Genomic DNA, 27930 nt, shown 5'->3' on the forward strand with positions numbered 1-27930 from the left:
AAAATAAAAGCTTGTTTTTACTTAAAATATATCCATATTTACTTGTAAATGAGTTTTTGTCCTCATAGGATACCGTTAACCTATTCGCAGGTATGACCAAACGGCAGTTTCAAAACTCCAATTTCAAATTTTTAAAAATTTTGTTAAACAAATTTCAGAATTAGCTGATCATCACATTGGGATTTATTGAGAACATAATAGGGAATAAAAATTTGAAAAAAGTATGTCAATACCTCCTATAGTTTTTCCGTACCTGCGATTTAAATTTTGCGATTTTCGATAAAAACTAATTTTTTGGCCATATTTTGGCGAATGATCCCAATTTCCTTACTGTTATTAATTTTAAGTAAAATCTGTTCAGAATATAATAATTTTAAATATAGTCTGAAAGTTTTCCTAAAATCGGAAAACGTTAACCCTTAAATCGTGAAGGTCAAAGGTCAAATTTTTCAATATTTGGAATTTCTAATGGAAAGATAGCGAAATGTTATATATTTTTGTGCCGATTTTGATGAAACTTTAGAAAAATATAACATGAAGTCTAGTATTTACAATAACAGCACAAAATGGAAATTAACCCTTAATAGCTCTTGGGGTCCAAATGACTCTGATCTTTTAAAATCACGAAAAACACATTCAATATCAATGGTGCTAACTTTAATGTTTTTCAGAATTAAATAAACTGAATCATTTAAGTTATTTTTTAAATTTAATAAATCGAAAGTGCACTAAAGGGTTAAAATTAATTTTATTATTCAAAAATCCGCAATAAAATATTAATTACGTTATTAAAGCAAAAATCAGGTATAAATACAATATTTTGCCGTTTGATAAATGTATGGTCAAAATTGAACAAAATTTTTCAGAATGGATTAGTAATGCTATTTTCTAATACATAATATAATATTTTAAAGTTTGTTTCCTATAAAAATCAAATTTTTATTAGCACTATTGAAATTAACAATTATTTTATGGTTTTAGAAGTTTGGGGTCATTTTAACCCCAAGTGATATTAAGGGTTAATTTTATTTTTTGTGCTGTTATTATAAATACTAGACTTCATGTTATATTTTTCTTAAGTTTGATTAAAATCGGCCCAAAAATATATAACATTTCGCTATCTTTCCATGAGTTATCCAAATATTGAAAATTTTGACCTTTACGATTTAAAGGTTAACGTTTTCCGATTTTAGGAAAACTTTCAGACTATATTTAAAATTATCTGGACTATTATATTCTGAACAGATTTTACTTAAAATTAATAACAGTAAGGAAATTGGGTTCATTCGCCAAAATATGGCCAACAAATTAGTTTTTCTCGAAAATCGCAAAATTTAAATCGCAGGTACGGAAAAACTATAGGAGGTACTGACATACATGACAGACCCTCAAGGGTCCCCATTATCCCCAAGACATTAAAAATTCTTGGTTTAATTTTCAACTGCAGTTTCACCTGGTCTTCGCATTTAGATCATATTAAAAAAACGCTAACAAAACGAATTAATATATATTAATATGCATAGTTGGTAAAATTGGTAACTCTCATCCCAATACATCAATAAATATTTTTCGCAGTGTCATCCTGTCAACTATAAAATATGGTCTAACCACCCTGCAAGCAATTTTGTAGTCGACTACTAAAATAATCCACTTTTAGTTAACTTTTTTAGACTGACTATAAGCTGACTGCAATATAATGCAGCACTGCCGAAAAATTTGGTGTTCGACTACGAAAATAACACACTATTAGATAACTTTTTTAGACTAACTATAAGCTGACTACAATGTTATGCAGAATTCCCCCAAATACAAAACGTGTATTTATTGCTGAGAGATTGTTGTTTGTAAGATTTTATCTCTCTCTGTTCTCTATTTTATAACATTAGACTTTTGATGAATTGTTTTTTGGACTAATTACATTCATGCGCAGCCCATAGCACAATTGTGTAAGATCAAATCACACGTATTCTTAAGGCCTAGTTAGTTTGTACTTCCGTTCCGAATCAGCTGTTTTGATTTTAGCATAAGGAAAGTTGTGTATGTCGTTAGTTTTTCTGTAACGTTGCCGTTCTGTCGCGGATGAATCTGTGGAAAACAGAATTTTGTCCGCAACGTTAAGTGACAGCTAAAACAGCTGATATCATATATACACAAAAGTGCCAACAATATGAAAGCAGTGGTGCCAACATTTTTGAAAGGGAAATATTGATTATTAACAAAAGAATAAAAAATATAATATTTTCAAAAAAACATTGAAATTTAATAAAATAAATATAAATTTCTTTTAATGTATGTACTATGTATGTAAAAAAATTAGTTTAAATTAAATCATTAACAAAAAATATATGTATGTATTTATAAAAATGTTCACAATAATATGTTGAAGGTCTAAATACAAAAAACACAAAAAATAGTAACAAAATCACCAAGATGGTTTTTTGGTTATTATTTTAAAAACAGCTGATACGATCTTACGGAAAAACTAACAATATAACAGCATTCAGAGCCTTTATGCTCTTACATTTTAGTAGTCGTTGTCCACTCAACGAGACTACTAGGAATACGCATGAGCACTGGTGTATGACTTTTTCTTTATTTTTTCAGTTGTTGTATTTGTGTTTGTAGGTGCACTGAATAAAATAAAGAATTGAATGTGTTGGTGAGAGTAAGTAGTTTTGCGCATCTCTGGTGTATAGTGTTCTAGGGCAAAGCGAATTTATACAAGGTGGAGTCAGTGGAGTGCTCGACGAGGACATTCTGTATGTGCAATTTTTTTAAATCGGAACACAAACGAAGAAATAGGATCATTTTAAAAATTGAACATACCCGAAGTGTCCTACTTTGGGAACCTACTGAGGTCCAAATTAAACTCGACTACACTTCCTCTTTGCGCATGTGAAATTTCATTCAAATCGGCGTAAGGGTTTAGAAGTTACAGATTTATTTCCCTCTTTTTTTATTCTCATACCACTGCACTATAGGTTAAATGACTACTTTTTCTGTGCTAAATTAATAACGACTACAAAATCATGGTATTCAAACCAAAACCTTAAGGAATTTCGAAAGTAAGAATAATTCTATTAAAAAAATGGAATTTAACCCACTAATGACCAAAAATTAACCCATTTACAATCATTAATGCAAACTTAATACATTAATTTATTTTAATTATACTAAATCTTTTAGTAATAGCTTTAATCTAATTCATTTTGTAAATTTAAATCAAAAAGGTCCTCTTCGCTTTCATTAATTTCATTGTCTTGATGGCTAAAGTGAAATTCTTCCATGGGTTCACTGCAACATAACAGTTGAATTACTTCTGGTTGAAGTGAGGAACGTTTCCGGTTTTGTAAGCGCATATCTAAAAATGATGTGGAAATTAATGGATCTGAGGTACAGCTTAATATTGATATTAATTCGGAGCTTAAAAAATATGTCTTTTCCGCTTCCATTACAGCGTCTTTTTGCATCTCAAAAATTTATCAGCAATATGAAGTAAAATAGATTGCAAAGAAACTTTGTCAAGAGTCTCATTTACTTTTAAAATTTCAATAATTTACATTCGTGAGTGATTTTCGGAAGTGGGTTATATGGGTGTTATGACCAATTATGGACCGATCGTCATGAAATTAGGTCGTGTGATTATTTTATTTATGAGAGTTGAATTTTCTGTTGAATTTTTCGGAAGCGGGTATTATATGGGAGCTATGACTAATTAAGGACCGATCACCATAAAATTAGCTGACATGAATTCGTATATATAAAACTTATTTGGAGCAAAATTTGTGTAGATACTAGGGTATTCAATCGATTAACCGTTAATCGGTTAACCGATTAATTTTGTACGGTTAACTGTTCGAATAATTTGAAATTGCCGATTTTCAAATAACAAATAAACCGATTAATTTGCGTCGATTAACCGATTAACCGAAATTCTTTTTTTTTGCACTTTAAACATTTTTTTGTATTTATTTTGCCATTTCAATTCAAATTAAAATTGGATTTTTTTTGAACATCCAATATATATGATTAGTGAGTATGTATAATAACTGACATATTTAATGTACATGTATTTGAAACTTTGTATTTACATGTATAGACGAAACTTTTTTTTAAATTAGTCTTTTATCATAACTAAACGAAACTATTAATTTAATTTAATAGTATTAAATTAATCAAAATCTAAAACAATCCAAAAAGGAATATTATTTATCATGCTTTTGATTTCTTCAACATACATATACAATCAGCGAGAGTTTTTTCCATGAAAAGTTTTATTAAATCTAAAGAAAAAAATCGTTTAAATTATATTCTTTTTATAAAAGATTATTTCAGAAGATCTCACTAAGACCCTAAAAAACTCACACATCGCTCATTTGCTGCAACAACGTCATAATTTAAAAAAAAATTCGTTTCGAGAAAAACCTTTTTGAATATTTTATGACATTTTACTATTTCTTAAATAAATTTCCAACAAATCATGCGATTTCAGAAATATAAATAGTAGATGTTAATATCTTTCTAATCTGTATTTAAGCCAAATTTTTACTTATCAAATATACGAGAAAACATGAATTTTAATTTTGATGTTTACAACTATAAAAAAAACACTCATACAAAAAATTAAATTAAGAACAGCGCGTATTTTGTAGTACTCAGTTCATAAAACACGGATTTTGAGTTATAACGTTGTTGCAGCAAATAGGCGATATGTTTACAAAAATTATCTCAAATACCTTATTTGCTGTTTTTAATGTTTTTGTACACAAAATTCATTGTTGTATTTTCAATTTAAAATGAAAATAGAAATTATTCGGTTAATCGAATAATTTTAAATTAACCGATTATTAACCGAATAAATCTAGACCTCGATTAATTATTTGCTCGATTAACCGATTAAACCAGAAACCCGATTAATTGAATACCCTAGTAGATACCTATATAAATTATACATTAATGACCGGTAAAGTCCAATTACGGGAGGAAATTTGTATGAGGGCTAGGTGGTATAATGGACCGATTTCACCCAATTTAAATAGGCTTCGTCCTTGGGCCAAAAAAATTATATGTACCATATTAAGGTGGGTGTTAGACTAATATTATTGGACATTACAAACATCTGCACAAACGCATTATACCCTCCCCCACTATGGTGGTGTAGGGTATAACAAATTTATTGTTTTCGTTATATGCTTCTCCACTTCATCTGAAAATATGTTTACTTCAATTTTGTCCACTGCATGTTTGAAAACGGCATACAATTTTTTTTTTTTGAATTTTCGTTAAGCCAAATTTCAAACAATAACCTAAAAAATATAGTATTATTCGAAAACGGCTAAAAATGGCTATTAGAGTAACTTCGGGTAATGTGGACTACCGTTTTGTTTTTTCTAAATTTTGGTTACAATATATATGGATATTAAAAGAGTTGTGAAGCAATAAATTAGCTAATGTATTCTCTAATGGTTTTTGCAGTTGAAAATTTTTTCCGTTAAAGGATAAAAAATTTATGTGAAAATATTGTAAGGAACCCAAAAATCAGCATTAAAAAAATTGGAGGGTAATATGGACCACTATATGAGGGTAATGTGGACTAGTATTTAATACATAAAATTCATGAACCAGCTAATCATGAATGATTAAAAAATTTAATTTCAATATATTTTTATTAATACAAACTAAAAAGTCGCGTTCTTGGCTTAGATAGATAGCTTACAAAGTACATAGTTATTGTCGGGTAATATGGACCAGTAGTACATAATCAAGTAATTTAAGTGGTCCACATTACACGAACTTGGGTTACAGTGGTAAAAAGTTATTTTTACCTAATAATCTAAATGTGCTTAAATTCTTACCAAATATATGCAAAACTACGTGTCCACTTTAACTATATAAAACAACCAAACATTAAATTCTACCAAGTAACTGTACCAAATTTTGTTTCTTACTTGAGCCGAAAAAAATATTGAGCAGGCGCATTAATTTCAATACAATAATAAAAAGTCAACATATCAATAACTCATGAAAGCAAATGTGCAATTGTCGTTTCAAACAAATTGTAAAATGTACGACAAATCAGTTTTATCATACCTTCAATAGTTTCTGAAAAAAGACACTGGTCCACATTAGACGCATAGTCCACAATACCCGAAGTTACTCTATATGTAAATGAAAATTGGTTTATAACATTTCAATATATTCATTTCTGATTTCATTTAATCGGCCGAACTTTGCCGAAATTTTAAAAGCTTTCACGAAGTTACATTTTGAAAACAATCGCAGCACTTTTAAGGTTACTAGGATCGCCTGGTGGCCGAAATTCGACCACTTTTAAAACGCTTTTTACCACTTTTATGGAAAGAATTTTTAAATATTTTTTTATATTGTGCACATCTAGAGAAAAAAACCTTTTAAACCATTTATGTTTCATCAATATTGGTGGACAATAACATACTAAAAAGTGTACCGCAAAAAAACGTGTGGCCTATTTATATATAAGATGTTAAAAAAAGTGGATTTATTTCAAGCACGTTAAACAATTTTATCACATTGTTTAACAAAAAACATTACTTACTTACTTAGTTTATTGTTCTCCATTTTCACTTTCTTATTTATAACTCGCGAAATTATTTAAACATGCAATTGAAAATTTGAAAGCAATATAGGCTTTTCAACAAAATTTATTAAGTAATTACGATGCAATGTCTTTGACTGCGTGTTGTCAAATGGAATTTAATATTTACCAAAAACAAAAAGCTGACTTAGTTAATTTGGAGTATTGGTTACAAAATGGCATTAAAAAAAGTGCAATATTTGCATTTGAAAAATTGGACTTTAGCACAGTTTTGGTAGCCGTTTAACCTATAGTGCACTGTGCAACGTTGATAGAGCTTGATGTATAATACAATTTGTTATAAATAATTTAGAAATAGTGAATAATTAATTTACTAAAGAATTAGTTACTCAATTAAAACCCGAATTAATGAACGACATAAAAAAGTACTTAATACTTCAGAATCATGCCCAACTAGCTCAAATTTTTTAAAGCATCGCTCTAAAACGGAAACTAGTCAATTGTTTTGTAGATTGTTCGGGAGTTAATCTGATCAGAATATTTATGTTGAAAATTTAATGATGGACTTTGTTTTCGAATGTTTTTAAACATTATCAATACGTGAATTGTTAACTTTAACTTTATTTTTTGTTTTTATTTTTATTATTATAATATCCATAATAGGGGCAGGGTTATCGGAACCCTTTACAAGATAATTAAGAACTTATTGGGCCATCTAAAATAGGTTACTATATTTTGATATCGAGTATGCGATTTGAGAATTTTTGCCCTAAAGTTGAATTTTACATAAAAAATAGTCATTTTTTGAATGGTCCTGATCCCTTCGGTATCAAAAATTATAAATGTTTTTTTCATTTAAAATATTTGGCGTAAAGTTAGCTTTTCAAAAAGTACAAATTCATTATACATCCTCTTAGAAAATTTTTAGATGACTTAAAAAGAATAAAAGTACTTTTTTCCCAAAAAAATTGCGAAAAATCGGCTTTTTTAATTTTTTTATATTCAAATGCATGTAACTTTGGACTCAGTCATGATTTTTAAACACTTCTTTCTCTATTTGATATACAGATCTATTGTTAATCCTATAAAAGAAAAATGGATAAAATCGGAGAATATTTGGAACCGCGGTCACCAAAAAACTGGTGTAGGGTGGGTAAAAATGTTGAAAATTAAATTTTCAAATGCGAATATCTCCTAAGCTATAAGAGATAATTGATAGGTTTTATGTAGTGCTCGACGAGGAGATTCTGTATGTGTAATTTTTTTTAAATCGGAACACAAACGAAGAAATAGGATAATTTTAAAAATTGAACATACCCGAGGTGTCCTACTTTGGGAACCCCTGGTTCCGTTCCTGGTGGGGTCATGAGGTCCAAATTCAAAACTTAAACTCGACTACACTTCCTCTTTGCGCATGTGAAATTTCACTCAAAACGGCGTAAGGGTTTAAGTTACAGATTTATTTCCCTCTATTTTTATTCTCATGCCACTGTGCGTTGCCGAATCTTTGTTTAATAAAGTGGTCTTGGGAAATTACACAAAGATATCCAAAGTTTGATATCATTGTCAGTGAACGTGGCTAATCTGTCAAGTCAGACAGTGCATGATTGACGCATTTACAAATACTCAAAAAGTTTATTATCATGTTAGACAAAGATGTTCAACGATGTTCAAATTATGTATAAGACGAACTCCATGCTTTTCTTGCAACAAAACGTTATTTTGCAATATTTGTGTTTATCATTCGATTTATTAAATATTTTGCAACACTTACGTACGCGGTTAATAACATCACTTATATACATATATTTTAAGATCATGACCTTCATCTATTTCAATGTAATCATTATAAATGTCATCCGCAATATCACTTTCGTCGACCGTTTCAAAATCAAATTCAACTCCACTTTAATCTAAGTTAATATTTTGATTATTAATTGCGATTCTTCTACTATTTCGCCAGCTAAATAACAAATATTTTATTCCGTACTTTTTATTTTCATTGGTTCAAGTTTAAGTTAAAATTTTGAAATATTTGTTTTTAGAATTGTAACTTCTTGCAGTAATATTTATATATTTATAGAAGGGGCTATCGGTACACTCATCTACAGTGATCGAAAGTCCCTTTGTGTTTAGTTATTTGTCGAATTTCAGAAACAATACAATTTTTGAGAGTCATTATTACTTATTTAAATTTGGAGTTATGAAAAATTTTAAGCAATTTAATAAATTTAATTATAACGAATTATTCGGTATTCGAAAATGGCCATTTTTAAATTGTTCGAATAATTATTCGTAAGAAATTATTCGATTAATCAAACGATCATTAGTCGAATGAATACCCTAGTACTGTTGGTGCCTGAATATATCTCCAAGGCATACATCAATTGTGACATTAGGAGAGCATTTGCAACAACCCTCCTAATACGAAATGGAAGGTACCGATCAAGTGAATATAATCTTCTGATGGTTCTGATGGCACAAACATAATCAATATGTTTCGAAAAGTTCCGTCCTCGGTCTAAATGAACCCCCAAGCACTTCATTTCATCCACAACATAGCTGTTAAATAATGATTACTAATCATAATAATTAGTAATTAGATTTCTTTTTTTTCGAAAGGTGATGTAATGATTAAATTACGATTATATTCAGATTAGCACAATTACTAATTGATTACGATTACAAATAATCAAAAAATAATCAAGATTACTTGCGATTACGAGTAAATAATAAAAAGTAATCAAAAACTAATCTGACTATTTTCAAAGATTACTTTTAATTATTTTAGATTATTTTCCAAAAATTTTGCATATGGAAATGAGTTATATCATACAATTTTAATATCTATTCGAGACTAATGAATTTTCCTGATATGAGCCTTATATATTACTAGCTGAACCCGGTCTTTGACTATTTTCAAAGATTACTTTTAATTATTTTAGATTATTTTCCAAAAATTTTGCATATGGAAATGAGTTATATCATACAATTTTAATATCTATTCGAGACTAATGAATTTTCCTGATATGAGCCTTATATATTACTAGCTGAACCCGGTCCGCGTTGCTGGCCCTTAGAAAACATCTGTTTTATATTACATCTCGATTTAAATATACAGTTTCAAAGTCGGTGATCCAATGAATTCAGTAGGATAATCAAAGGCTTGTTCTTCGTTCATTACTGTGTCAATCTATTTGTATTTTATTGTTTTGCCAGGCAGTTTCAATTGCAATTGCTTATTGATCTTGTTAAGATCATAATTTGTTGGTAACAAAATTGCATGTTCCCACAGACAATCCGAATTGTTGTAGTTCGTTGTAAGACTTGGGAATACTTTGTCGACAACGTCTTGAATATTCATTTGCATTTGGCAGAAGTCCGGAAATGAAATCTCATTTGTGGAGGGATCAATTGGAATTTTTCGTATCGTCATTGGGAAGCGTGAGCAATGATCCAAATCTGTGGTACATTTGGCCTTGAAATTTAAAGGTGAAGCCGACGTCATTTCAAAGCATGTGTTGTACTTTTGGATATTTTGAAGGTAGTTTTGGAAATAGGATTGGTGCCGGAAATGTAACTTAGTAGAAGCTCAGACGGCTCAATAACTGGTGGCAGAATAACTTTACCGTTCGAACAGCACATTCCCGGGGATTCCTTAGGGAACTTCAAAATGCTGCAATATAAGTAATGTTTGTTCATTGCGCCAATTAGTACATCCTTGTGATTCCTGCAGTCATCATACTTATTGTAATAAAATCCGGGCAACTTTAAATCGATTATTTCTCTTGGTCGAGCCATTGGGGAGCGAACAACTATATGCTGTTGAGGTGTTTCTGCAGCATTCGATGAAGAAGCACTGCGACGCATTTGCTGAAGCCCTGATTCTCGTTCTCTTTTCGTTTCTACGACTCTAGACGTAGATGCCCTTTTGAAAACAAATTTTATTTGAATAAAACCGTTATTTTTTATTAAAAGTGATACGCTAAGAGTTATTCAAAATATTATTTTTTTAATAGATTTCATATGGAATTTTTTTAATCATGCACCTAATTTGCAAGAGTAAACAAAATTGTTTATCATCGATTGATAATATAATAGAACTTCTATAGTACCGGACATGTGTTGGAATGTGTTCCTTTTTTCGCTTACACCAAACCATTAATTTTTAGAATGATGTTAAGCAACAAAATGAAAATTGTCATTGTTTGAACGTTGGAAATAAAAAAAAGTATTTATGTATATGACTTTACAGGGTTACCCGCTATGCTTTTCTGAAGATTCCGTGAACATTTTATCAAAATCGGTCTAGCCGTTTCATCTGTTTTTATATATAATGGCATTAACGGTATAATGTAAAAATTAGATTTTTACACACCTCTCCGCCCACAGACCGAATATCAAAAATCTGACTTTACAATGTTACCCGCTGGGTTATTCTTAAGATTCCCTGAAAATTTCATCAAAATCGGTCCAGAAGTTTTTTACATACATACATACATACATACATACATACATACATACATACATACATCCATACATACATACATACATACATACATACATACATACATACATACATACATACATACATACATACATACATACATACATACATACATACATACATACATACATACATACATACATACATACATACATACATACATACATACATACATACATACATACATACATACATACATACATACATACATACATACATACATACATACATACATACATACATACATACATACATACATACATACATACATACATACATACATACATACATACATACATACATACATACATACATACATACATACATACATACATACATACATACATACATACATACATACATACATACATACATACATACATACATACATACATACATACAAACCCACATACAAACATCCATTTTTATATATATAGATTATGAACCCATAGTCAAAAAATCAAGCCATATGATTTCTGTCTACTTGAAACTAATTTCTGTGGAATTTTTTATCGATATTATTAACGCATATAGTTAATATATTTCTGCATCGTGGCACTATATGGGAGCTATTGTGATTCGATTGTCATAAAATATTTTTACGTGATGTGTATTTATTTTAATAATTTAATCTTTATAATCTTTACAATAAAACATGAGTATTCTAGATATTATCGCAAGTGGAACGTGATTTCTAAGTATTTGAGGGCTAATTTTGTGGAATTTAATTTAAACAACGGTATTATCAAGAGTGGACCATATATGGGAGTTATGGAATTATGGACCGATATTTAAAAAGTCTGTAGTATGATTCTTGAATACAAATTACAGATCGGTGTAAAATTTTGGTTCAGTACATATTTTTTTTTTTTGGATATTTGTGTAGGTTAATGTGGTTTTTACATGCAGGCTATGACCAATTATGGGCCGATCATCAAAAATTTGGTACAGCGATTTTATATAAATACATATATTGAAATTTTTTGTTTCTAATTTCAACTTGATAGCTATATTTTTAAGAAATTTATGCATGTTTAGGTGATTTTCAGAAATGAACTTTATATGGGGGCAGTGGTCAAATATGGGCGGATTCACGAAAAATTTAGTGTTGTGATTTCTTTTAGCACGAAACTTATTTTTCCTGAATTTTGTGTGGATACTGCAATTCTGTAGGCATTTATAGACCATAGAACCATATTAGTATGGGGGCTATGAGAAATCATGGAGCGATTCTTATCATTTTCAGCAGAGTTAGTCCATTTATCATAAAAGTAACGAGTGTAAAATGTATTGGTATTATCTGCAATATATTTACACAAATAACGAGAAATATGTGAAAATTAAAATTAGTTTTTTTAAGTTGTATCACATTTTGGTTCATAAATTTGGTACTATTAATTTAGCTGATTTTCAACACCAAACTTCTTAGGACAATAGTAAAACACGTGGGCGTGTTTTACACACGGACAGATAAGAAAATCAAAATATTATGATACACAAGATTTTTTCAAATAAATTTTTTTCAAACAAAAATTTTTTCCAACAAAAATCTTTACCTTATAGCCGAGTACAATTCATTCTCTGTTATTTGTTTATTATTCATATCCGCTGCGGAGAAATACTAAAAATGGTGTTAATGAAAAGTTTAATAACTTTTACAACCTGAACAAAAACAATATTCATAACATACAAATGTATCATTTAAACTTTAAATTTTAAAGAGACATTTGAAAGAGTGATCAGGTTTCTTTCCAAACCCGTAAACAAATTTGAAGCCGAAAAAAAAACTGACTGAGTTACAGGTCGATAAGTTGACGAACATCACTGAAAACCAGTGTTGCCAATTCATGGTGAACAAAAAGGGCTAAATACTTAGAAAAAAAAGACTAAAAAAGGGCTAAAAAGTGGCTAAAAAATGTCTAACATTTTTAATTAAAAAAATACATACATTTGACACAAAAAACAACTTAGAATGTTACATTTGGCTAAGCCGAATAGAAAAACAAAAATGTATGAATATAACACACGTTCAAATGCAAGAAAATAAGAATATTTATTCCTGTATATTGATCCTTAACTTTAAAAATAACGTAATATGGGGCCACACGTATATCATAAGCCGATGTTTTTAAAGCCTCGTATTTGTCACCTGGCCTGCAAAATGCTCCTAGGCAAATTTTTTTATATGAAAGACAAATTATGTATAAAGTAATCCTTTGTGATAACTTCGATGGAGAATATTTTGATAAGAGAATATGGCAAATATGCCTCTCATGTAATGCAGAAAAAAAATATTCTAAAAATTATACACATCGCCGGACAGAATTGATTTTCATTGGCAAAAACATAAATTTTGGCATTAGTTAGTAAACATATCAAAACTAAGATAGCCAAAATATGTAAACATAAATATTTAATTTAATTTTGGAAAAAAGTTAATTTTCTATATTTGATCAGATAAAAATGATCATAGCTAAATTATTATCGATAATGAACTGAATTTTTCTTTCTAAATTGGTTGGATTGTAGTCTTTGAAAACGGTATACTACATGGCATGTGTTATAAAATATTTGTTAAAGTATTTATCGCCCAGATAAAGTTAAAAGTATTCTCTTTAACCCTATATATTATATTAACATATTTATTAACAATTTTTATTCAAATAACGTCCATTTTCTCTATATTAGTTATGACATTTTTTTAATGTATGGAAGGCCCAACAATTTGTATGTGCTAAATTGTTTACTGGTTCAATATTTTTAGTTAATTTTTGTCATAATATCCCTGCCAAATTTTTTGAACTGATTTTACTAATTTTCAACAGCAAAAATTTCAGATCATTAGAGTAAATATATAATTTTCATTAGAGTAAATATATATGGCTAAATGAAAATAAAAAAGGCTAAAAAAAAATGGCTAATGGCTAAATTAATTTTTTTGTGGCTAAACAAGATTGAAAAGGGCTAAATTTAGCCCAAAAAGGGCTAAATTGGCAACACTGCTGAAAACGGTTATTTTAGAATAACTTCTGAATTTGAGGGTTCTTCAGTTATTTAAAAAATAATTCAAGTACTGATGAGATTTGGCAAAAATATGATTTGCTAAGGGATGCATTTATTTTTTTAACACGCCCTTAACATCTTCAGCTCCAGTTGAACCACTGTTTTCTTTTGCCGGGATCGTCAACAGTGCAAGGTGGTAATCATTGACTGATTTTTCATTTGAAAAATTAATTGTTATGAAGGCCAATTGCAATACATATTTGCAAATTATTTGTAAATTATATCCCTTTTTTGTAAAATGATTTAATGTACACTGAATGTATTTGTTTTTCTTTATTATTTTATTCATGTATTTTTCCCTTTATGTTGAGTCGGGAATTACAAAAATTGTTATTGTTTGTGTTATTATTAAAATTAATATACGTATATTTTTTATGAAAAATTATGTAAATGCAAAAATTGTGGAAAATAATCTAAAATAATCAAAAGTAATCTTTGAAAATAGTCGGATTATTTATTGATCAGTCCTAAGTAAAAATTAACATTATTCTCCAACACATCACGGTTATTCGATGCAAACAAAATCTGAATATCGTCAATAACTATTGACTTGGTATCGATTTTGAAATATTTTTTTCCTTATAATACTAATAAATTAGTTGTTAATTAAAAAATATATATTTGAAAAAAATTGGGAGAGATTTCGATCCGCTATTTGCAAAAATACAGACCAAGGTTAGTAAAAAACATAAAATTTTAGATTTCTATGGTGAATATCTCGTAAACTATAAAATATATACTATAATATAGTTATGTTTTGTAGCTCTCTTCTTGTAGATTCTACATATGTACAAATCTTTTAAATCGGATAGAGAACAAAAATTTGGCATCATTTTTAATTTTTAATATACCCGAGACACCCTAATTTAATGTTGATAGTCCGAATTTAAAACTTAAGCTCAGTTACAACTCCTCTATAGTCGTGAGAAATTTTGTTAAAATCGGATTATCGGTTTGGAACTTACAAATTTATTTGCACCTTTTTTATTTTTCATTTCCCCCACTGTGGCCCAAAATATCGGTTTTTGGTTCTCGCACAACCACAATATGAGATCTTGTAACCATCCTCGGGTGAAGTTTATTGTTAATCTTCTCCATTTGCAAAGATTCATCCTTTTTGACTTTATTTTCTTTTAAAAAAGCCCAAACATAGTCAAGTTTCTTAAAAGGTTCAATAAAATGTTAGTATATTTAAACAAAAATATAAAATACGAAAGCAATTTTCGCGTTAAAAATGGGAAGCTCCATTTTGATTTTTGACCCATGGTTTCTTCGGCAAAACTTCTTAGAATTCATCGTAGATTACGATTTTGATAACCGCTTTGTCCAGAAAAAAATTTATCCACTCTAATATACACCATTCTATCCAAGACATCCAACTACAGGACGTGCACCACTTTTGCTACTTGGGTAGCATCATAACATCGACTGGAGGCTCTTCTGATGATGTCTCAAATCGCACCATGAGAGCTCGGCAAGCTTTCGGACAACTAAGCACAGTTTGGAAATCACCATCAATCTCCACCCGCACTAAGCTAACAATTTTCAATTCGTGTGTTAAGTCTGTGCTCCTTTATGGCTGTGAAACGTGGAATATGGCGGCTAGAAACATAAACACTTTGCAAGTTTTCACCAACAAATGCCTAATAGGGGGGTCAGACGGCATGTATTGCATGTGTATTTGGACATGTATTCGATACATATGAAATTCCATGTGTATGTCAAAATATCCGTTATACCTACGATTCATAATTTCCTCGTTTAAACGTACATATGTAATTGCATGTGGCATAACCTCTATTAGTTTATATGTTTGTTGTTTTTAACAATATATTTATTTAAAACATTTTTTAATCACAATAAATATATTTAAAGCAATGAAACTTATTTTGTTATGATTTTTCTTTACTATTTTTGTTTTGTTTTTTTATTATTTTGCACTCACACAGTGATGTATTTCAAAATACAACACTGTTATACACACGAAAATAGAACATGCTCTAATTGCCAAAAATGTCACGAGTAATACACATGTATTTTACATACACAAAGTTTCATATGGATCACACGGTATGTGTATGTTTACATGTGGAAAAATGTCCCAATACATGGCACAAAACACAAGCAATACATGCGGTGTGACCCCCCTTTAAGAAGAATACTAAAAATCTACTGGCCTAACAGAATATCAAACACACACCTCTGGACAGTCACAAATCAAAGGCAAATACATTCCGAAGTTTTGAGAAGTAAATGGCGATGGATAGGCGACGCACTACGAAGACCACCCGGAGATGCAACCCGCAATGTCATTGACTGGAATCAGCAAGGTAGTAGAAGGAGAGGACGGCCTGCCCACACTTGGAGAAGACAGTTAGACATAGAGGCTTCGCGAGCAGGAAAAAGCTGGAATGAAATCAAGAACCTAGCATCAAACAGAAACGATTGGAAATCGCTATGTTCCTTATAGGAACTAAAGGAATTAATAATAATAATAATATACACCATTATTTTTTTTATTGCATAATAAGAATCTACATAACTGATTCTATATGTGGTCAAAATTTGGTGAAATTATACCTCCACAATGTGGGTCAAAAGATCAATTGAAATATTACTTTTGTTCTAGATGTCTACTAACACAAAAATTTTAAACTCAATTATTTCGAAATGGCAAAAAAATTATACACTATTGTTTTATTAAGGGGACGTTATTTATTTTTCTTAAGAATCTGAAAAATTTGTTGTTTTTATTTTGTTCGTATTTAATCGTTAATTTAAATATGATATAAACTTTATAAAACTTATGTTTTCTTTTTAAGGTTCAATCGCAAAAACGCTTACATGTTCAGAATTGCATAAGCGGGCAGAAAAAATAGCAGCTCTTTTGCAAGAAAAAGGGAAAATTGAACCAAATGATCATGTTGGTAAGGACGTTAACATACATAATAAGGCGAATTCGTCCATAAATATGTAATAAATATATTTTTTTTTTCACGCAGCACTGATTTTTCCTCCAGGATTGGATTTACTGTGCGCGTTTTATGGATGTCTTTATTTAGGTGCTGTACCAATTACCATTAGACCACCACATCCTCAAAATCTGATTACGACTCTTCCAACTGTTAGAATGATAGTCGATGTTTCAAAAAGTGTCATTGTTCTCTCTATTCAATCCATTATTAAGCTTTTAAAATCTCGAGAAGCTGCAGTTTCCATAGATCCTAAAACATGGCCTCCAATTCTAGACATTGATGATAATCCAAAGCGAAAGTTATCATGTATTGCAAATTCTCCTTTGGATTCTACGGCGTATTTGGATTTTAGTGTATCTACTTGTGGCAGATTGAGTGGAGTGAATATCAGTCATCGGTATTACGCAGAACATTACAATTACATTATTTATTTTATTGATTTCCAATAAACGTTTTTTAAAGATCTCTTTCTAGCCTTTGCGCCAGTTTAAAATTGGCGTGTGAGCTATATCCATCGCGACATGTAGCTCTATGTTTAGATCCATACTGTGGGCTAGGGTTTGCAATGTGGACACTAATCGGAGTTTACAGTGGCCATCATTCCATACTAATCGCCCCTTATGAAGTGGAATCTAATCCTAGTCTTTGGCTCTCAACTCTTTCACAGCACAGAGTGCGCGATACCTTTTGTTCTTATGGTGTAATAGAGTTGTGTACAAAAGCTCTAAGTAATTCCATTCCACTATTGAAGCAGAGAAATATTGACTTAAGATGTGTTCGTACTTGCGTAGTCGTAGCAGAGGAAAGACCCCGTGTACAATTAACTCAACAGTTTTGCAAATTGTTTCAGGCCTTGGGTTTGAACACACGATGTGTATCAACCTCATTTGGTTGTCGAGTTAACCCAGCCATATGTGTACAAGGAGCTAGTTCAGCAGAAAGCGCACAGGTTTATGTTGACTTACGAGCTCTTAGAAACAACAGAGTTGCACTTGTGGAACGTGGAGCTCCAAACTCACTTTGTCTTATAGAATCTGGGAAGTTACTACCTGGAGTAAAAGTAATTATTGCAAATCCTGAAACAAAAGGGCATTGTGGCGATTCTCATTTGGGCGAAATTTGGGTAAGTTTATAAAAACACTATCCTCGTAATCGGAATCATTGAAATATTTTCCTGAATAGACCTTAAATATATGTAGGCAAAATTCAAAAACATTATCCAAATCTGTGGAATTCTTTCCACTATGTTTACCAACTACAGCCTACAGAGTCCCGCCAAAAACCGAATTTATAATGAAAATAATTGAACACATAAATTAAAATAAAGACATTATTACGCAGATATGTGAATTTTGATACAAATATCATGTTAGACGTAATTCGTTGTGTGTTCGACTTTTTATTTTTATTAATGACTAGCTGACCCGGTGCGCTTCGCCACGCCAATTAGAAGAAAGAAATAGCACTATCAAGTCTCACTTTGTGAATCTAATTTCATATTTCTGGGTCCATTATTATAGAAAATGCAAAATGTGATCCTAATTTTAAATTTTTAGGTTTATTATTATAAAATATTCAAAAAGTATCATTGCAATAAGGAAATAGTACCATTGATTATCACTTTTAAATTCGCATTCACTAAACCATAACCCGTCAAGTTTGAATTTTAGATTTGTATATCATTTCCTATATTATCAACTAATTTTGTTTCTATAATACTTAATATTTAATAAATTATCACAAAACCGAAACCGATCAGTTTTTAATTTTTTAAAACCGAAACCGCAGTTTTGAAATTCTTCGATTTTTTGAAAACTCTAGGTCCATTATTATAGGAAATTCAAAAAAGTACCATTAGAATATATAAAAAGTACCAAAAATCCCCCACTTGTGGTTTCCCACTCACTCGGGTTCATATAAGCTTTATTTCATGATTCTAGGTTTGGTGAAGAAATTACAAAAAGTACCAATCGAATAAAGAAAAAGTACCAAAAAGCAACCACTTGTAGTTTCCCACTCACTCGGTTCCATATAAGCTTTATTTCATGTTTCTAGGTTCATTGGTGAAGAAATTACAAAAAGTACCAATCGAATAAAGAAAAAGTACCACAAAGTCTCCCCCTAGAATTCTCACTTACTTAGGACCATATATGCTTAATTTCATGTTTCTAAGTTCATTGTTATAGAAAATTCAAAAAAGTACCATTCGAATAAAGAAAAAGTACCAAAAAGTCGCCCTAAGAATTCTAACTCACTTAGGACCATGTATGCTTAATTTCATGTTTTTAAGTCCATTGCTATAGAAAATTAAAAAAAGTACCATTAGAATAAACAAAAAGTACCATCCGCTTGAATTTTCAATCACATAGGATTATAACACTTAATTTCATATTTCTAGGTCCATTATATTATAGAAAATTCAAAAAGTACCATTCGAGTATAGAAAAAGTACCAAAATGCACCCATTTGTAGTTTCCCACTCACTCGGTTAAGCTTTATTTCATATTTCTAGGTTCATTGGTGAAGAAATTACAAAAAGTACCATTCCAATAAAGAAAAAGTACCAAAAAGTCTAATTGCATGTTTCTAAGTTCATTGTTATAGAAAATTCAAAAAAGTACCATTAGAATAAACAAAAAGTACCAAAAAGTCTCCCAGTAGAATTCTCACTCACTTAGGACCATATATGCTTAACTTCATATTTCTATGTCCATTATTACAGAAAATTCAAAAAGTACCATTAGAATATACAAAAAAATTCCAAAAAGCAGTCACTTGTAGATTCCCACTCACTCCGGTCCATATAAGCTTAATTTCATGTTTTTAGGTTCATTGGTGAAGAAATTACAAAAAGTACCATTCGAATAAAGATAAAGTACCAAAAAGTCTCCCCCTAGAATTCTCACTCACTTAGGACCATATATGCTTAATTTCATGTCTCTAAGTCCATTGTTAAAGAAAATTCAAAAAAGTACCATTAGAATATAGAAAAAGTACCAAAAAACCCACACTTGTGGTTTCCCACTCACACGGTTTATATATAAGCTTTATTTCATGTTTCTAGGTTCATTGGTGAAGAAATTTCAAAAAAGTACCATTAGAAGAACAAAAAAGTACCTATAGTTCAGTTCACACATTTTGGTACCTAATTATTATCCCCTATTCCTAACACTAACTTCACTCAGATACATATCAGCTAACTTTAATGTCGATAACTGAAATAATTTAAAATGTTAAAAAAGTACCATTAGGAGAAAAGAACCAATTTCCCTTTTCTTCCTTGAACACCCCTCAAGTTTGAAATTTAAAAATATTCCATTTTGCCAAAATTGTTTATGCCACAGTCATGTCTCAAAATATTAAAATCTGTGTTAATGTGCCTAAGAATAAATATGGTTTAAAAAAAGTACCAAACTGTTTACCCGGATTTGGCCCAATATACACCATGGTACTCGAGTTCCAAATAACACCCTGTTAGTTAATTTTTGTATGAATCCAGGAACCAACGTTAAAAAAATTATCAAAATTGGCTTAATAATTTCAAATATAATGTATTTTCCCGATTTTATACCCTTTTTGGTACCTTTTTTATCCCCATTGAGGTGGTACAATTTTATTCAAATAAATTTCTGTAACGTGGTGGGAGCTCATAATAAAATATTCGTATGTCTATGTCAAATTATAGAAAAACATATTTTATGAAAAAGTACCAAAAATAAACACAATTTTTATCCCTTAAGAATTTCCAAAAAGTACCAAACTTATATTTTTATTTTTTTGATAAGTAAAGAATACAATTTAAAATTTGATTCTATGTTTATTGGTTTAAAAGATACATATGGTGCCAAAAAAGTACCAATATACAGTTTTTACCCGTTTTCTCCCCTAAAAGTTTCGAATTTCCAAAAAGTACGAAACACCTGTCAGCTTATTTTTTAAATGGAGTAACATGCAATTTTAAGTTTTTTTGTATCTTTATTAGTTTTTAAGATATAAGGTTACCGAATTTACCCGTTTTTACCCTTTTTTACCCCCTAAACGTTCGAATTTCCAAAAATCCCTTCTTATCGGATCGTTTTGGGGAGGGAGGAACCCACAGTTAAAATTTCATGATTCTAGCTTCAGTCGTTTGGGCTGTGCGATGATGAATCAGTCAGTCAGTCAGTGAGTCAGTAACGTTACTCTTTTATATCATCTATATATAGATGATTCTTTCTGGCGCATATTATACCAAATTACACTATACAACAAAATCAAATTTTTTCCAAAATTACAAGGTCTGACCAATAAATTTTGATAGAGGAGACAAAAAAAAAGACACGTGTATCGGCGTTTTGAAAGTTTACATCTGAATTTCATTTGAGAGGGGGTTAAATTTTCCCAACGCTGGCACATTCTTATTGTTAATCTTCATAAGAAACCATATGATGCTTACATTTTAGGTATAAAATATGTTCAGCAATGTTATGTAAAATGTTACGGAGAATATTTTTATAGAATATGTTAACATTCTAAATACTCAAGGCATGGGTCTTTTTTGTCCTTCTTTTAAAAAAGTGCAAAAACCACCATTAAAACAGGGATTTAAGGGGTTAAAATATTCTGCAAAAAAATTATACGTGAAATTTTACTATAAGTATCTGAATACATCAAAATGGAAAATTCAACCAGAAAGTCAGAAATAAGACATAAATAAAGAGAGCATAGGGTTAATTTCGCATTTATTAAGAATTTTATTTTAAAGAACATTTTAGGTATAAAATGTATTCAGCAAATTTATGTAAAATATTACGAAGAACATTTTTGTATAATATCAACCCCTTTGCGCGAAATTATCGTATGTTACAAAAACCAAATTTTACAGGAGAGCGTCATTATTATTGAATTTCTTTGCTTTGGCTGGTATCATCAATACCAAATTTTAAATCCGATACAATAACCGATTTATTAAATTAAATTTCACATACGATAAAAATAAGGGGTCGATATGTTAACCCTCTAAATCTCCAAGGCATGGGTCTTTTTTGTCCTTCTTTTAAAAAAGAGCAACAAACACCATTAAAACAGGGATTTAAGGGGTTAAACTGTTCCGCAAAAATATTATCCGTCAAAGTCCCTAAATACACCAAAATGGAAAATTAAACCAGAAAGTCAGAAATAAGACACAACAAAAGAAAGCTTACGGTTAATTTCGTATTTATTTAGAGTGTTAACATATACAAAAATGTTCTTCGTAACATTTTACATAAATTTGCTGAATACATTTTATACCTAAAATGTTCTTTAAAATAAAATCTATATAAATAAAAATCATTTGTCGTTCGGCTGTAATTGCATCAGTTGAGAACGGCCGGACCGATTTAGACAATTTTTTTTCGTAAATGTTGGTCATAGTAGGTTTTTAGGTTTTTACGGAACGAAAAATTGACAATGCCCACTTTTACGCCCACTTTTTTCGATTTATCTAAAATCTTTCGATATATCTAAAATTGCAGAACGCCTGGACCGATTTGGCTGTTTTTTTAAATGTTCGCAAGTTTTTTACGCCAAATAGTAGGACCACTTATCAAATGTTTTAAATATGTGAGGTTTCCCCCATTTATTTTCCAACCACGCATTAGGTCCATCCGAGAAACGATGAGTGCTTCTAAGTATTTGCGTTGTCCAAAAATCGATTTTTTATATAAAAACTCACAATATCTAAAATCGCTAATAACTTGGCCAATAAGCGTTTAATTAAGAAAAGCTGCTCATATTTCTGAACAAAAAACGATTTTTTATATAAAAACTCACCATATCTAAAATCGCTAATAACTTCGCCAATAAGCGATATCTGAAATCTATCTATATAAATAAAAATCAAATGTCGTTCGTTGGTAATTGCATCATTTGAAATTTCTTTCTTTTTTCGATTTATCCAAAATCGGAAAACGGCTGTACCGATTTGGCTAATTTTTTGTTTAAATGTTCATAGTAAGTTTTTACTGAAAGAAAAATTGACCACGCCAATTTTTTTCGGTGTATCCAAAATCGCAGTACGGCTGGACCGATTGGGTAAATTTTTTTTTAATGTTCACAATAGTCCGCAAAAGTTATTACAGAAATAAAATTTGTCTACGTCCACTTATTAAGTACATCTGCAAAATACATCGATCTGTGATCACTCATATTTCTGAACAAAAATCGATTATATACCGATTTGGTAAATTTTTTTTAATGTTCACAATAGTCCACAATAGTTTTTACAGAAATAAAATTTGTCTACGTCCACTTATTAAATACATCGATCTGTGATCACTCATATTTCTGAACAAAAATCGCTTATATAAAAACTCAAAATATCTAAATACTAACTTGGTCAATAAGCGTTTAATCAGGAAAAGGAACTCGATCTGTGATCACTCATATTTCTGAACAAAAATCGATTTTTTATATAAAAACTCAATATATCTAAAATCGTTAATATCTTGGCCAATAAGCTTTTAATCAAGAAAAGGAGCTCGATCTGTAATGACTCATATTTCTGGCCAATATTCGATTTTTTATATAAAAACTCAAAATATCTAAATTCGTTAATAACTCTGCCAATTAGCGTTTAATCAAGAAAAGGAGCTCGATCTGTAATCACTCATATTTCTGAACAAAAATCGATTTTTTTATATAAAAACACAATATATCTAAAATCGTTAATAACTTGGCCAATAAGCTTTTAATCAAGAAAAGGAACTCGATCTGTGATCACTCATATTTCTGAACAAAAATGGATTTTTTATATAAAAACGCAAAATATCTAAATTCGTTAATAACTTGGCCAATAAGCGTTTAATCAAGAAATGGAGCGCGATCTGTGATCTCTCATATTTCAGAACAAAAATGTATTTTTTATATATAAACTCAAAATATCTAAAATCGCTATTAACTTGGCCAATAAGCGTTTAATCAAGAAAAGTAACTCGATCTGTGATCACTCATATTTCTGAACAAAAATTGATTATATAAAAACTCCAAATATCTGATTTCGCTAATAACTTGGCCAATAAGTTATTAGCGAATTTTGATATTTTGAGTTTTATATAAAAAATCGATTTTTGTTCAGAAATATGAGTGATCACAGATGAAGCTCCTTTTCTTGATTAAACGCTTATTGGTCAAGTTATTAGCGAATTTTGATATTTTGAGTTTTATATAAAAAATCGATTTTTGTTAAGAATTATGAGTGATCACAGATTAAGAATATGTATATCTTTTCTTTTCCGCTAGTCTCATTAATGGCTTCAAAATAGATAACTCACAGTAATTAGCTTCATCTTGTAGTGTTCACCGGTATTTGGTTATGCAGCAGTCGGCAAGGCAGTGCAATAAATTGTATTACAAAACGGCAAGATTTTATAATTTTCTGTTTGTTGTTGATTTTGAATCCATAAATTTGACTAGCGGAAAAGAAAATATATACATATTATATATCAGCGTGTAGGAAATTATGTCCTCTTTTCAAAAATGTACAAAATTTTTAAGAATTAAAAAAATTATTGAAGACTTTTTTCAAAAATATGCGAATAAAAAATTATAGCTGATTTTTTTGGAAAATTTAAAATTTTAAAATGCAATAAAAGTTTTGTTTTTAATGAAATTTTACACTTATATAGAAACGTTCGATGCAAATCCAAAAGTGAAAAAGATATTTGTGAATTGTTAATGATAATCCCACAATTCCCAAAAAACTTTCCAAAAATCCCAAAATTGTTTTTTTTTTTGATTTTTGGATCTATTGAAGGTACCAAGCTCGGGGCTATGAAATCCCTTTGCATGATATTGAAGAACAGATTGGGACATACAAAACTGGTCTTAATTTTTTGAAAGCAGCTATGTATGCGATTTTAGAATATGTTACTAAAGTTGAAATTTACATAAAAAATAGGTCTACTTCGGAAGGCTCTGGACCACGCAATGGACCACGAATTTTGATATTATTTTGCTTTTATAATATTTCCCGAAATGTTATCTTTCAGAAAAATATAAACACATTATTTATTTTTTCTCATTTTCTGTATAATTTAAAATTAATGTAGGTACTTTTTTCGAGTTTGAATGCACATAACTTTTGACTCAGTAGATATTTTTTAACAATTCTTTCTTAAGATTATTAATAAATTTGTTGTTAATTCAAAAAAAGATACTTCAAGAAAATCGGGAAAGAATTGGATCCGTTATTAGCAAAATGGCAGACCAAGGTAGGCAAAAAAATAAAATTTTACTTTTCAAATGCGAATAACTCGTAAACTATAAGAGATAATATATGGCTAAAGCAAAATTTTTGTAGATCTCGTCTAGTACATTCCATATATATAAAAATCTTTCAAATCGGATCGCAAACAAAAATTTGGCATCATTTTTAATTTTTGATATACCCGAGGTGCCCCACTTTGGGGCATTGTGGCTCGGCCCCCCCTTGGTTGTTTAAGCCCAAATTCAAAACTTAAACTTATCGACACCTCCTCTATAGCCATGGGAAATTTTATTAAAATCGGGCTATTCGTTTAGAAGTTACAGATTTATTTCCACTTTTTTTTTCAGATCCCCCACTGTGCGTTGTCTTGTCGAAGCACCAACAGCATACATATATACCAATGTACATATTTTGAGTTTTTATATAAGTAATCGAATTTTGGTCTGAAATATGAGTGATCACAGATCGTGCTCCTTTTCTTGATTAAACGCCAAGTTATTAGCGAATTTTGAGTTTTATATAAAAAATCGATTTTTGTTCAGAAATATGAGTGATCACAGATGAAGCTCCTCTTCTTGATTAAACGCTTATTGGCCAAGTTATTAGCGAATTTTGATATTTTGAGTTTTATATAAAAAATCGATTTTTGGCCAGAAATATGCTTGATCACAGATCGAGTAGCTTTTCTTGATTAAACCATTATTGGCACAGAAATAGAGTGATCACAGATGAAGCTCCTTTTCTTGATTAAACGCTTATTGGCCAAGTTATTAGCGAATTTTGATATTTTGAGTTTTATATAAAAAATCGATTTTTGTTAAGAATTATGAGTGATCACAGATCGAGAAGCTTTTCTTGATTAAACCCTTATTGGCGATATTATTAGCGATTTAAGATATGGTGAGTTTTTATATAAAAAATCGATTTTTGTTCAGAAATATGAGTGATCACAGATCGAGTTCATTTTCTTGATTAAACGCTTATTGGCCAAGTTATTAGCGAAATTAGATATTTTGAGTTTTATATAATCGATTTTTGTTCAGAAATATGAGTGATCACAGATCGAGCAGCTTTTCTTGATTAAACGCTTATTGGCCAAGTTATTAGCGATTAGAAATATTGTGAGTTTTTATATAAAAAATCCATTTTTGTTCTGAAATATGAGTGATCACAGATCGAGTTCCTTTTCTTGATTAAACGCTTATTGGCCAAGTTAATAGCGAATTTAGATATTTTCTATCGCAATATTTCTAATCGCTAATAACTTGGCCAATAAGCGTTTACTGAAGAAAAGCAAGTCGATCTGTGATGATCACTCATATTTCTGAACAAAACTCAAATTTTTATATAAAAACTCAAAATATCTAAATTCGCTAATAACTTGTCCAATAAGCGTTTAATCAAGAAAAAGTGCTAGATCTGTGATCACTCATATTTCAGACCAAAATTCTATTACTTATATAAAAACTCAAAATATGTTCATTGATTTACATGTATGCTGTTGTTGCTTGGACAGGACAACGTCTGTCGGGTCAGCTAGTTCTTAATAAATGCGAAATTAACCCTATGTTCTCTTTTGTTATGTCTTATTTCTGACTTTCTGGTTGAATTTTCCATTTTGGTGTATTTAGGGACTTATAGTAAAATTTTACGGATACTATTTTTAATAGAAGGACAAAAAAGACCCATGCCTTGAGGATTTAGAGGGTTAACATATTCCATAAAAATATTCTCCTTAACATTTTACATAACATTGCTGAACACATTTTATACCTAAAATGTAAGGATCACATGGTTTCTTATGACGATTAACAATAAGAATGTGCCAGATTTAGGAAACTTTAATGAAAATTCAAATGAAATTCAGATTCAGATTTAAACTTTCAAAACGCCGATACACGTGTCTTTTTTTTGTCTCATCTATCAAAATTTATTGGTCGGACCTCTTAATTTTTTTGGTGTTGTACAGTGTTATTGATTCATTTCGTATTGAATCATTCAAGTTTTCATTAATTCAAATTCATTACAAATTAGCTTCATAAAATATTTTGAATGATTAAAATTGTCTTCAATTTAAATTTATTGCGAATAGGATTGAGTCAATGTGTTTCAAATCATTTTGTAAATGATAAAAAACAAATCAAACTGTATTTAACGTTTCTTTATTTTTAATGTTGTTATTTTTTTATTTTTGTAAAAAAAATTTAACTTTTTGAACTGTAAGCGCATTTTTAAATTGTCCAGTTATTTTTAAAAAGTCCATGTAAATTTTTCTTATTGTCCAGTTATTTGACTTTTGTTATCTGGCAACCCTAATGTAAACCTTGTTCGCAAAGTGCAGGTCGCTATTTGAAGATATTTCGATGAAATTTTACATAAATTTGCTGAATACATTTTATACCTAAAATGTTCTTTAAAATAAAATTCTTAATAAATGCGAAATTAACCCGAGGCTCTCTTTTGTTATGTCTTATTTCTGACTTTCTGGTTGAATTTTCCGTTTTGATGTATTCAGGGACTTATAGTAAAATTTCACGTATAATTTTTTTCCAGAACATTTAAACCCCTTAAATCCCTGTTTTAA

At 29.9% G+C, this 27930-nt stretch overlaps 1 protein-coding gene across 2 annotated transcripts in view; it reads left to right on the top strand.

Moving 5' to 3' along the window:
* Positions 1 to 27930, top strand: part of DIP2 (disco-interacting protein 2) — a 282433-nt gene that overhangs the window by 241543 nt on the left and 12960 nt on the right. For both annotated transcript variants that reach the window (XM_065505424.1, XM_065505422.1), the window contains exons 12-14: positions 16967 to 17071; positions 17147 to 17516; positions 17582 to 18242. In XM_065505424.1, coding sequence (XP_065361496.1) covers positions 16967 to 17071; positions 17147 to 17516; positions 17582 to 18242 — 1136 coding nt within the window. The remainder of the gene's footprint in view (positions 1 to 16966; positions 17072 to 17146; positions 17517 to 17581; positions 18243 to 27930) is intronic.

This window comes from Calliphora vicina, chromosome 3 (genome assembly GCF_958450345.1).
Source record: "Calliphora vicina chromosome 3, idCalVici1.1, whole genome shotgun sequence".
NCBI lineage: Eukaryota > Metazoa > Arthropoda > Insecta > Diptera > Calliphoridae > Calliphora > Calliphora vicina.